This window comes from Capra hircus, chromosome 29 (assembly GCF_001704415.2).
Source record: "Capra hircus breed San Clemente chromosome 29, ASM170441v1, whole genome shotgun sequence".
NCBI lineage: Eukaryota > Metazoa > Chordata > Mammalia > Artiodactyla > Bovidae > Capra > Capra hircus.
The window spans coordinates 40,233,858-40,246,467 of NC_030836.1; the positions used below are offsets into that span (position 1 = coordinate 40,233,858).

Here is a 12,610-nt window from a genome sequence, read left to right on the forward strand (position 1 = left end):
CATGCACCATTGTACACTTATTTGAACTTCCATGTTGCATTCCTACTGACAACATATCTATTCTTAAAAGCGACATTCTTGGGACATCCCTCGTAGTACACTGAACCCAATGCAAGAGGCCTGGGTTTGATTTCTGGTCAGGGAACTAGGGTGAGGATTAGGGTTACCACACAAATAAGATTTTGCAGCCTCATCTAACCTGCGTGTCACAACCAAGACCCGATGCAGTCAAATAGATAAAAGTATTTTTTTTAAGTGATGTTCTCACTCTTCCCCTAAAATGAGAAGACATACAGTCCCAACAGTCACTGTATCCATAGCTAACTATATTAATTACTCCACAAATTTGTCACGGTCTCACTAAATATTCTGTTACATAAAGATTAAATTATGAAGTTGACCTCCAACAAATAGTCAATAGATAGGTAAAGAGAAAATGGTCAGTATATACAAATAAACACATGCATGCATGTCAAGTCGCTGCAGTCGTGTGCGATTCTTTTTGACCCTATGGACTGTAGCCTACCAGGCTTCTCTGTCCATGGGATTCTCCAGGCAAGAATACCTGAGTGGGTTGCCATGCCCTCCTCCAGGAATCTTCCCAACCCAGGGATTGAACCTGTGTCTCCTGCAGCTCCTGCACTGCAGGTGGATTCTTTGCCACTGAGCCACCAGGGAAGCCCCCAAAACACAGGCATGCAAGGAGCAAAGAAACACAAAAAACTACCAGAGCTCTTGTTTTTGTAATTGGTCATTTTTATAACTGGTCACAAAGTTGTAGTTGATAACCATGGCTTCCTTCTTCAGTTCCTATGTTGATAATTCCCTTTCCATCAGCTCGAGCTTCTGCTGCTGCTCTGGGTTCTTTACCTGTTGTTGTTCAGTCACTAAGTTGTGTCCGACTCTTTTGTGACCCATGGATCATAGCCCACCAGGCTCCTCTGTCCATGGGATTTCTCAGGCAAGAATACTGGAGTGGGTTGTCATTCCCTTCTCCAGGAGATCTTCCTGGACCAGGGGTTGAACCCATGTCTCCTGCATTGCAGGTAGATTCTCTACCACTGAGCCACCAGGGAAGCCTTCTTTACTGTTCAGTTCAGTTCAGGCGCTCAGTCATGTCCGACTCTGCGACCCTATGAATCACAGCACGCCAGGCCTCCCTGTCCATCACCAACTCCCGGAGTTCACCCAGATTCATGTCCATCGAGTCGGTGATGCCATCCAGCCATCTCATCCTCTGTCATCCCCTTCTCCTCCTGCCCCCAATCCCTCCCAGCATCGGGGTCTTTTCCAATGAGTCAACTCTTCACATGAGGTGGCCAAAGTATTGGAGTTTCAGCTTCAGTATCAGTCAGCTTCAGCATCAGTCCTTCCAATGAACACCCAGGACTGATCTCCTTTAGGATGGACTGGTTGGATCTCCTTGCAGTCCAAGGGACTCTCAAGAGCCTTCTCCAACACCACAGTTCAAAAGCATCTATTCTTTGGCACTCAGCTTTCTTCACAGTCCAAATCTCACATCCATACATGACCACTAGAAAAACCATAGCCTTGACTAGATGGACCTTTGTTGGCAAAGTAATGTCTCTGCTTTTCAATATGCTATCTAGGTTGGTCATAACTTTCCTTCCAAGGAGTAAGCGTCTTTTAATTTCATGGCTGCAGTCACCATCTGCAGTGATTTTGGAGCCCCCAAAAATAAAGTCTGACACTGTTTCCACTGTTTCCCCGTCTATTTCCTGTGAAGTGATGGGACCTGATGCCATGATCTTCGTTTTCTGAATGTTGAGCTTTAAGCCAACTTTTTCACTCTCCTCTTTTTCACTTTCATCAAGAGGCTTTTTAGTTCCTCTTCACTTTCTGCCATAAGGGTGGTGTCATCTGCATATCTGAGGTTATTGATATTCCTCCTGGCAATCTTGATTCCAGCTTGTGCTTCTTCCAGTCCAGCATTTCTCATGATGTACTCTGCATAGAAGTTAAATAATCAGGGTGACAATATACAGCCTTGACGTACTCCTTTTCCAATTTGGAACCAATCTGTTGTTCTGTGTCCAGTTCTAACTGTTGCTTCCTGACCTGCATACAGATTTCTCAAGAGGAAGGTCAGGTGGTCTGGTATTCCCATCTCTTCCAGAATTTTCCACAGTTTCTTGTGATCCACACAGTCAAAGGCTTTGGCATAGTCAATAAAGCAGAAATAGATGTTTTTCTGGAACTCTTTACTGTTAGAGTAACCCAAATCCTCATTCCTAAAGGATCTGAGTTCTACTTTGGGGGGGGCGTGGATGTATTAATAGGTGCCCCAGAGCATCCTCTGGGTTCCAGACATAGTCTTTCTTGTCTCCCTTGTGTAGCTGCAACCCAATTTTGCCTTGAGACTCAGGATCAATCATTCTAGCCAGTAGCCCCCCCCTTCTTTTTGTTCTTTGATTTAGTGGCATAAGGAGCCCAGATTGACCAGGGGGCAATATCATTTTCCAGTTCAGTAATACATTGTTCTGTCTCCTTGTGGAACACGACTCACTTGAGAACTAAGATCTCCAAATCAGCAGGCTCAAATTTTTCAGTGTAAAAGGCAAAAATCTCTGGGGGTGGTTTATTAGGTGTAATAGTGGGAGAAGTCATTCCCACTCCTACCCATTGAATTCTGGACCCATGTGTGCTGGCTAGGGGAACAACAGTACCGTATAATGGACTCCTGTTCAAAGACATACTCCATTCTGTGAATTAGAACCCCCATCCTTTCAGTATATTGTCTCCCTACTGATACTATAACTGAGTCTACCGTGAACCATTCTACTTTTCAATTACACCACCTTCTTCCAGGCAATGAAGTATGTGTGGTTAAGACCAGTTATTTCCAGAGGCATAAGCCCATTGCCACACTTCCTTTGCTGTGAAATGAGTTTCTCGATCAGATGCAATGTTGTGTAGGATGCCATGAGGGGCACATCATGTCTCTGTTGGGAGGACCCGAGGAACCTTCACTTTTATGAAATGAGCCAAGGCTGGTGAGTGGGTGTGCAGAAGAATTGAGGCACTCCTGCAGGGGCAGTCTGGAGGGTGTGGGGTCCACACGGGAAAAGCCCTAGGAAACAACCCTCTGGGGTGCAGGAAGTCAAGGCTGGTGGGCAGGAGGACACAGGGGATCAGGATGCTGCTGCAGGTGTGAGGCAGAGGCAAGGTGAAAATCACCAGGCCTGGGCCGGGGCTAAGAGGCCAGTGAGCTCCCAAGCCCCTGCAGGCACACAGCTGGGGCAGAGCACCGCTGGATGTCCTCGTGCATATGCACCTCTGACTGTGCAGCAGGAGCAAGAAAAACCAAAACATCGCAGGCTGGAACCAGGAAGCAAAGCCCCTTTCTTCCTGCAGTGTCCATCCAGTGCCCTCTACTGACGGAGCCTAAGATGGTGCTCACTGAAAGGGAGACATGCTTTCAGTCTAGTCCATGACTGCAGAACAGGTACTGAAGTGTTTATCTGAAGCTGAGGACCAACATGTTGATAACTGCCACACTGGGAAACCACTAAATATTTACAAGTTAAACATTATACTTGTAAATCATCATGGATCAGAGAAGAAACCGGGCTTCCCTGGTGGCTTGTATGGTAGAGAATCTGCCTGCAATGCCGGAGACCTGGGTACGATCCCTGGGTTGGGAAGATCCCCTGGAGGAGATCATGGCAATCCACTTCAGTATTCTGGCCTGGAGAATCTCCATGAACAGAGGAGCCTGGCGGGCTACAGCCCATGGGGTTACAAAGGGTTGGACATATATAAATACATATAGCACAGCACAAAGAAAAAACCATAAGAGAAATTAAGAGTACTTTAAACTACATCATAATGAAAACACAACATTTAAAATCCATGGGAACTTCCTTAGTGGTTCAGTGGTTAAGAATCCACGTTGCAATGCAGGTTTGATCCCCAGTTGGGGAGCTAAGATCCTACATGCCGCAGAACAACTAAGCCTGCTTGCCACAACTAGAGAGTCCATGTGCCACAATGAAAGATTCCCCATAATGCAACAGAGATCCCATGTGCCACAACAAAGACTTGACATAGCCAAGTAAATAAATATTTTTTAAGAATGTATCTGATACAGCTTCTGTCAGAAAAGAAGATCTAAAACCAACTGTCTAATTTTTCACCTTAAATCAGAAAAACAGCAAATTAAGCCCAAATTAGGAAGAAAGAAGTCTAAATTAAACATAAGACCAGGAAAAAAAAAAAAAGAACATGGGTAAACAGTAGGTTAAAAAACATATGAAACTAAAGGTTAATTCTTTGAAAAGTTAGTTGATTAATCTTCAGCTAGATTGTGGAGCTTATCCCAGGAATGAAAGGTTGGTTTGATATTTAAAACTCAATGGGTGAAACTCACCAAGTCAGCAGAATAAAGAGGGAAAAGCATTTCTTCATTAATTAGTTGTATCTGTGACAAAATTCATAACATTCATTCGTGATAAAAAAATATCTACAAACTAAGAACAGTTAGTTGTTGTTGTTTAGTCGCTAAGTCATGTCCGACTCTTTTGTCACTCCATGGACTGTAGCCCACCAGGCTCCTCTGTCCATGGGATTTCCCAGGCAAGAATACTGTATTGGGTTGCCATTTCCTTCCCCAGGGGGTCTTCCTGACCCAAGGGTCAAACTCAAGTCTCTTGCATCTCCTGCACTGGCAGGCGGATTCTTTACCACTGAGCCACTAAGGAAGCCCTAAGAATCGCTAGCATGTATCAAAATTCCAGACTTCCAGAAGGAAGCAGGTGTGCAGCATAAACCACATAGTTTGCACAAACAACTGAGGCAGTGAGACATTCTGGATTGATGGAAACCTTTCTGAAATACAAGTTCACAGACACCAGCCAAAGGCCAACCTTGCAAGTAGGACTTCGTAAGGATAGCAATCTCAGGCCTGCTATGTCAGCTCTTTCTGCATAATATCACAACCAAACTGGTTTCTTTCCAGAAAGGCAAGGTTGGTTATACCTTTAAAAATCATGTAATTCATAACATTAGCAGAATAAAGGGAGGAAAACATATTGCCTCAACAGATCCAGAGACAGCATTCAGTAAAATGTATCACAAACATTTCAGCAAATTACAAAAAGAACTTTCTTAAACTGATAGAGTATCTACAGAAAAATTTACCATTAGCATATTAATTGTGAAATATAATACTTTCCCCTGATGTTTGGTAAGAATATCCATTATCACCACTTCTATTTAACATTATACTGGAGGTCTTAGCCAGTACAATAAGGTAACTTGAAAAACTAAAAGTACAGGGATTGAAAAGGAAGAAGTAGAACTATCTTTATTTTCTGACGATATGATACTATGTACATTAAAATCCAAAAGAATCTTTGTATTCTTTTGCTCAAGGAGATGTCTGTCTAGGTGCAAGTACTCCATCAAAAGGTTCCAAGCCCAAACCACACTGAAACATTACTTCCCACCTACTTGGATAGTGATGATAATAATTTTAAAAACTGAAAATAAAAGGTGTTGATAAGGATGCAGAGAAATCAGGATCCTTGTACGGTGCTGGTGGAATGTAAAATGCTTACGGACACTGTGGAAAACAGTTTGATGGCTCCTTGAAAAGTTAAACATGGCACTACGCACTGTTTCAAAATGCTGCTAAGGCCCTAGGGCCAGTGACTGACACCCCCTCACCTGCAGGCTCAGCAGAAAGCAACTCCCGGAGTGGCCACTAAGACTTACCAGCAGACTTCATGACACTTCACGGCCAAAATGACACCATTTTCCACCTCGGCCCAGTGTTCAACATCTGACAGTTGCTTGCAGGATCTCTCCAGAACAAACGAATCAGGTATGACCAAATCCACCACTTGTGAAGATTTTGTAAGCAGCAGGTGCACAAGGTGAAATGTTCACTGGTAAAGAGGTCATGTATTATCTAGGCCAGTATACATTGGTGAGTTATGATCAGCTGGAGCAGCAATATGGTATACTGTGGTGGAGATCTTTTGGGAGAACTCCTGGGCCATTGGACTTTCTCTGTGAAAGATCAAGCCCTCTCTCTATGATGTGCTAAGGAAGAATCTTGTCACATTAGCTACTGCTGCTACAGCATGAGTAATTTGCCCAAGATGAGATGCCGCTAATAAGAGAGCAGATTATCTGTGACTGTCCAGTCCTTGCTCTTTCTTTTGTGCCACACACTGACTTTCCTTAACCCCTACTTGTAACAGAATTTGCCCCAATTAATTTTTAACACATTTTAAAAAATCTGAACATTAAATCTTTAAAACATTTTTTTTAAGTCAAACATGGAATGACCATAAAATTCAGTAATTCCCTCCTAGATGTATATTTAAAGGAACTGAAAACAGATACTTCCACAGATACTTCTATGCCAATGTTCACTGCAGCATTTTTCTAGCCCAAAGGTGAAAACTCATGTCTACCTGTCAACAGATGGATAAACAAAATGCAGCATGCATGCACGCACGTGCACACACACACACACACACAAACAGGAATATCATCCAGCCATAAAAAGGAATGAAGTTCTGATATAAGCTATAACATGAATGAACCTTAAAAACATGCTGAATGGAATTATGCCAGACACAAAAGAAAAAGTATTGTATGATTCCACTTACTTAAAATATATAGACTACGCAAATTCATAGAAATAAAAAGTAGATCAAAGATTAGCACTCTAGTACTCTTGCCTGGAAAATCCCATGGACGGAGGAGCCTGGTGGGCTGCAGTCCATGGGGTCGCAAAGAGTCGGACACAACTGAGCAACTTCACTTTCACTTTTCACTTTCATGCATTGGAGAAGGAAATGGCAACCCACTCCAGTGTTCTTGCCTGGAGAATCCCAAGAACAGGGGGAGCCTGGTGGGCTGCCGTCTATGGGGTCGCACAGAGTCCAACACAACTGAAGGGACTTAGCAGCAGCAGCAGCAGCAGCAGCAGCAGCAGCAGCAGCAGAGGGACGGGGAGAAAAGAGTTACTGTTTAATGGTTACAGAGTTTCTCATTGCCATGATGAAAAAAGCTTTGAAAATGGTGGTGATGGTTACCCAACATTGTGAATATAATTAATGCCACTGAATTGTACACTTGAGTCACTCTACTCAAATTACCTGGTTTGAGTGTGCCATGTTTTCTGTCCTATCCTGACAGTGGCTGACAGTCAAGTCAGCCTCAGTCCAATCAAAACTCTTCTTTCTGCTTCCCTGTGGGCGGTAACACATGCTAACTGCTCCAAACCATAATCAGGTTTCAAAGCCCAGTTCACCAGTCATCTCTTGAAAACTTCTCTCAGTTCCCACCTAGAGTACTTTGTCTTCCTAACTCCCATGCAAGTCAGGGGTCATGTGGTGATCATGTTTCATCTTCCCAGTGTTCTTTATGCTCCTTTAGAGGATCCTCTGCCTGCCTGCTCAGTCACTCTGTGAAGTCTCTTTGCAATCCCACGGTTGTCTAGCCCACCAGGCTCCTCTGTCCATGAGATTTCCCAGGCAAGAATACTGGAGTGGGTTGCCAAAGGAGCCTCTAGTTCTGATTAATTCTGGTGTCTTCTAAGTACCTGTTTGATAAATCGGACGCACTAAATCCCCTATTACCCTCCCAGAAAAGACTGCTTGCTAGACAAAAGACCCCAAACGCCAAACCGCATTTGCAGAGCACTTTTGTGCATTATCAGACCGTTGTTTGGGATTCCCTCGTGGCTCAGGTGGTAAAGAGCCTGCCCTCAATGCCGGAGACCTGAGTTCGATCCCTGTGTCCTGAAGATCCCCTGGAGAAGGAAATGGCAATCCACTCCAGTATTCTTGCCTGGAAAATCCCATGGACTGAGGAGCTTGGCGGCTATATGCAGTCGATAGGATCACAAAGAGTCGGACACGACTGAGCGACTACACTTTCACTGTTCTTTTTTCGTGTATTGTCAGACCGTTAGTAAAGAGAATCGTGGCGCTACAGCCTATTTGGCAATCCTGTGGTCACATTACCACTACTGGCTACTTCTGCCGATTCATTGTAAACTTTGGGTGGGGAAGCCCAACAGCTGCTCCCAGCCCTAGGGGCCTACGGACTCCAGCTCGGGGGGTGGCCCCTGTGCTGTTGAAGATCGCCAGACAGAACCCCAGTGAAGGCCATTTGCACGCACGGGCGGACGCAACAAGACGGCCTTCGCACCAGGCAACCATAGAGTGTGATGGCCGGGCAGAGAGGCCAGAGTCTCGGGCCGCTCTGTCCCCCGCTTCCGGCAACGCCTCGTTGCTCCAGAAGTAGAGGTAGCCGCGTATGCAGTTTCCATGGGGACTGGAGATGGCGCCGCGAGGTGAGATTACGGAGGTGTGTGAGTCGCTGGTCCTGATCGCTTCTATATTCCATTCCTTTCTCTCCCATTGCTCGACTTTTATAAACCCTCTATTCTCGGGTGTTATGGACATCACTTCTCGCTTGTCCAAAGCAGGGTCTAGCAGCCTCACCCTCCCTGAGTTCCTGAAGGTCTCGAGGTGCGGGTCTTAGATTCCCTCAAATTCTTGGCCAGGTCTGTTCTAGGCCAGCTCAGTTACAAATTTGCAGTGTGACTTCAAACAAGCCAGTGCTGGCCTCTGCACCCCATTTTCCCTTCCCAAATAGTGAAGAGGTTAGATCTTAAAGGGGCTTTGACTTTCGCGCCCGAAGCCCGGAGTCAAGTTTAGGGGACACTCTACACACAGAGAGAAACCCTACACACGCAGACACCCTACACACACACACTCTCTCTCTCTTTTTCTCTCTCCTCATCAGCAATCAGAAGTGCCCCAAGTGGCCCTTTCCATTAGCTGCGACTTCATGTTTCCTTCAAGTTAGACACAAAACCATTGAAATAACTGAGGTTGAGCTGCCCTCCAGCCCATCTCTTTTTCTCTGTGCTCACATTTTCAGGTAAACGATTGTCCTCCACCCCGCTGGAAATTCTGTTCTTTCTGAATGGGTGGTATTATGCTACCTATTTCCTGCTGGAACTCTTCATATTTCTGTATAAAGGTAAGGCCTGGGGATTGACTACCCTTGCCCACATCCTTTCCCCACTTCAGCGCAGAGCCAACTCCCACCAAAAACCTTCCTATTTTTCATTCTTTTCTGCCCTCTAGGGAACCTCTTCACTGTAAGGTAGAAGTCTCTTCATCAGCTGACTTCTTGAGAATGATTTAGTAGGAAGCTCCTGGGCAAGAGTTTGTTGAGTTTGGGAAATGTGGGATTCTTCATTCCAACTCTCCCCCATCACCTCTTGCTGAACTCCACTTTCAGCCTGTTGATGAGCCTCGGAAGCTATTCAGTGGTCTGTGTACCCGTGTACAGCTGATAATGGTGGAGGGTGGAGTCCTCATAGACTGTCCAAGTTATGAGTAAAACCCGATAACAACATGCCTGCCTCTAAAAGAGATGCAGCCACAACAAGGAGTTAACACATCCTGCATCAGGTTAACAGATGCTGCCCACACCTCACTAAGTAGCTCGTGGACAGCTGATGAGACTCGCGCGTGTGGGGCTCTCCTGCGCACTGCTCTGTGTTGTTTTCAGACTCTGACTTCTGTGTTGGCAGGTCTCCTGCTCCCATACCCAACAGCCAATCTAGTCCTGGATGTGGCGATGCTCTTCCTGTATCTCGGAATTGAAATAATCCGACTATTTTTTGGTGAGTGTTTGTCCAAAGAATATTTCCATTCTTTCTGAGATGAGCTGGTATCCGTAACCTGATCAACAAGGAAAAGTACATAACCTCGGCTCACCAATCAAGAGATTGGATCTGGTGGTATATCCCATTACCCCCTCTCTGAAGTTTCAAGCTGCTTCATATTTTGGGTCAAGATGTATCTGTTGCCCTGCAGGGCCAGAAGTGGGCAGTGGCATGATATTAGACAATTTCTTCCCAGTTGTCTAACTGTTACAAGAGTGCCTTGTTCCTCTCACTGGTTTGCTTGGGAGAATAGATTCAGCTGTAACTCCATGTCCGGGGCAGGAGATGCCTGCACAGGTCAGCACTAAGATCCCCTTCATTTTTCTGAACAAGGATTTCTCTAGGACAAGTTTTGTATTCCTGGAAATACAGAGCAAGCCCTTATTAGTTAGAATATGTCATCCCTGAAAATGTTCTTTAAACACACCGAAGAAAAAAAACATACTTTCAGTACATATCACAGTGGATAAAGAAAGCTCACATAAAATGCTAAGAAAAAAGCTAGTTTTAAAGATGAGCAAGGGAGGGAATTCCCTGGCTTTCCAGTGGTTAAGATTTCAAGCTTCCAACTCAGGGGGTAGGGGTTCGATCTGTGGTTGGGGAACTAAGATTCTGCATGCTGCACAGCAAAAAAAAAAAATTAGCAAGCGACCCTAATGTGCAGTTCACATAAGAATAATTACAAAGGACCAGTAACCATGATAAAATGCTCAAACTCACGAACAAAAAGCAAACTGGAAAAACACGGTAACATATTCACCCATTGGATTAAAAAGATTTCCAAATGCCCCGTATTCAAATAACTGCAAGAAACAGTATGTATGGTCTCACACTCATGTGAGTATTTATATTCCCACACCCCTAGGAATATAAATTAGTATAACCTTTTTTGCTAATGGTTTTACCAGGTAAAAGTTACATTCTTAGACATTAACAATTTCCCTTCTAAAACTGGCTGAAAAAAACACACTTCTACAGATACACAAGTATATCTGTATGAGGATGTATTGCCATGTATTTTTTGACATCAAAACCTTAGAAACAACCTAACACCTATCAATACAGGATTAGTTAAATTATGATATTGGTTCAATGAATTGTTCATAGCCATTAAAAAAGGTAGTTAGGTATGGAAAGAGTTATGATAGAGTAAAAGGTAGTTAATGTGGAAAGACGTCTAACTATGTTAAATGGTTAAATAAGTTGCCAAACGGTATGCAGAGTATGATTCTACTTTTTTAATAATGAAAATAATAACACGTGACTATACACATAAAAAATGTCTGAAACAGTATGCCTCATTCTGTAATAATGGCTTTCTCTAGAGGATGAATCATGAGGTCTTTTAATTTCTGTATTTTCTAAAATGATTTTCTATATTTTTTTCTTTGTTTGGCCATTCCATGGGGCACCTGGGTTCTTAGTTCCCTAACCAGTGATTGGACCCATGCTCCCTGCAGTGGAAGCACAGAGTCAACCACTGGACTGCCAGGGAAGTCCATATTTTCTATATTAATTGACAAAGTGTTCAATGATTATATATTATTTTTATAATTAAAAAGATCTTTCCTCAAATAAAGATCCCATTGTTTCTTCACTGGGAGCAGGACCTTTCTGAAAATGACTCTAATCTCACAGCTGCTCCAAAGCCTCTTGTTTTTAACACAGTGGGACCCTGTTAATAAAGTTGCACATCCCCATTCAGGACCATTTGCCTCTGCTTGCCAGTCCATCCCATCCCACCCCCCTTTTCCTCTCAGGCCAAGGAAAGCAGGCCACTTGGAGGTGACTCCATGGGCTGTGTCTAACAGGTACAAAGGGAAACCTCTGCCAGCGAAAGATGCCACTTGGTATTAGCGTGGCCTTGACCTTCCCGTCCACCATGATGGCCTCCTATTACCTGCTGCTGCAGACCTACGTGCTCCGCCTGGAAGCCATCATGAACGGCATCTTGCTCTTCTTCTGCGGCTCAGAGCTCCTGCTCGAGGTGCTCACCCTGACCGCTTTCTCCAGGTACTGCTATTGGGGGCCATTTCCCGTCACCTGAGGGTTGGGTTCCCATCCCAGGGAGGGATTCATTGTTCTTCTAAAGCTTGAAGGGTCTGGACTCTAGATGATGTTTAAGGGTGAGAAAGGTGTTTTTCCCACTGAGGGTAGAGAGGTGTCTTTCCCGAAGTTACACACTTAGGGAAGATATTCTTGCTTTCTGGGGCCAAGAGGCTTGGATTATAGAACAGTTCAGGCCAGCTGCTCTTGTTCACTGGCCTTTTAACATTTTCTTTCTTTCTTTCTGCCATCAGTATGGACAGGATGTGAAGTACAAAAACTTCAGCCAGCAGCCTTCACAGGCTGAGACTGTACATATCTCTGGTACTTCAGCCACACCAGTGAGAAATGGCAGGCCAAGTTGTCCTGAGAAAGGTCGCAGCTTTTCCTCGGCACAGACACCTGGGGAACAAACCCAGCATAAGACCGCTGGGCACCATCTTCTCAACCAGGACCATCAGCCAGGAGACTCTTCTACACTCCAGTATAGGGAGGGGCAAGGCTGGTGCCTTCCTGGCCTTTCTCGGAACCAGCTCCCTTCTGACCTCAGGTTTTCCTCTTTGATCTTCATGGCCAGAGTATCTTGTGTGGACCTTGCAGGCTCCCTGGGCTTCCAGAAGCACCTGAGCCACACGCTCGCCATGTGTGCTGTGCCCTACATGTCCTGCAGGAGCACAGGGCACCTCAGGAGGGTGTGCTTCCAGAGTGATGCAAAAGCCGCTCATCCCATTTCTCAGAAACTGAGCTCCAGAAATTTTTAAGTAGCTCATAGTGCTATTTTTCTACTCTCATCATGAAACAAACATTATTTTATAATAAATAAGTATTTTCTATTGTGGG

The 12,610-nt window shown here is 44.6% G+C and overlaps 1 protein-coding gene and 1 pseudogene across 2 annotated transcripts; both read left to right on the top strand.

Annotated features, from left to right (window-relative positions):
- LOC102170031 lies at nt 5,767-6,111 on the top strand (annotated as a pseudogene).
- TMEM216 (transmembrane protein 216) lies at nt 8,265-12,610 on the top strand. Of its 2 annotated transcripts, none has more exons than XM_005699756.3 (5): nt 8,265-8,335; nt 8,929-9,030; nt 9,590-9,682; nt 11,536-11,737; nt 12,025-12,608. In XM_005699756.3, the coding sequence occupies exons 1-5, from the start codon at nt 8,299-8,301 to the stop codon at nt 12,038-12,040; spliced, it is 450 nt and encodes a 149-aa protein (XP_005699813.1). In that variant the 5' UTR covers nt 8,265-8,298; the 3' UTR covers nt 12,041-12,608. The 2 variants fall into 2 exon arrangements, with proteins under 2 accessions (XP_005699813.1, XP_005699814.1); XM_005699757.3 differs by having other exon boundaries at nt 8,277-8,349; nt 12,025-12,610.

Excerpts from the sequence above, each read along its gene's own strand:
- TMEM216 (XM_005699756.3), top strand. The coding sequence starts at position 8,299 with ATGCAGTTTCCATGGGGACTGGAGATGGCGCCGCGAG. Across the intron at positions 8,336-8,928 it reads ACTGGAGATGGCGCCGCGAG|GTAAACGATTGTCCTCCACC; the intron begins GTGAGATTACGG and ends TCACATTTTCAG. Across the intron at positions 9,031-9,589 it reads CTTCATATTTCTGTATAAAG|GTCTCCTGCTCCCATACCCA; the intron begins GTAAGGCCTGGG and ends CTGTGTTGGCAG.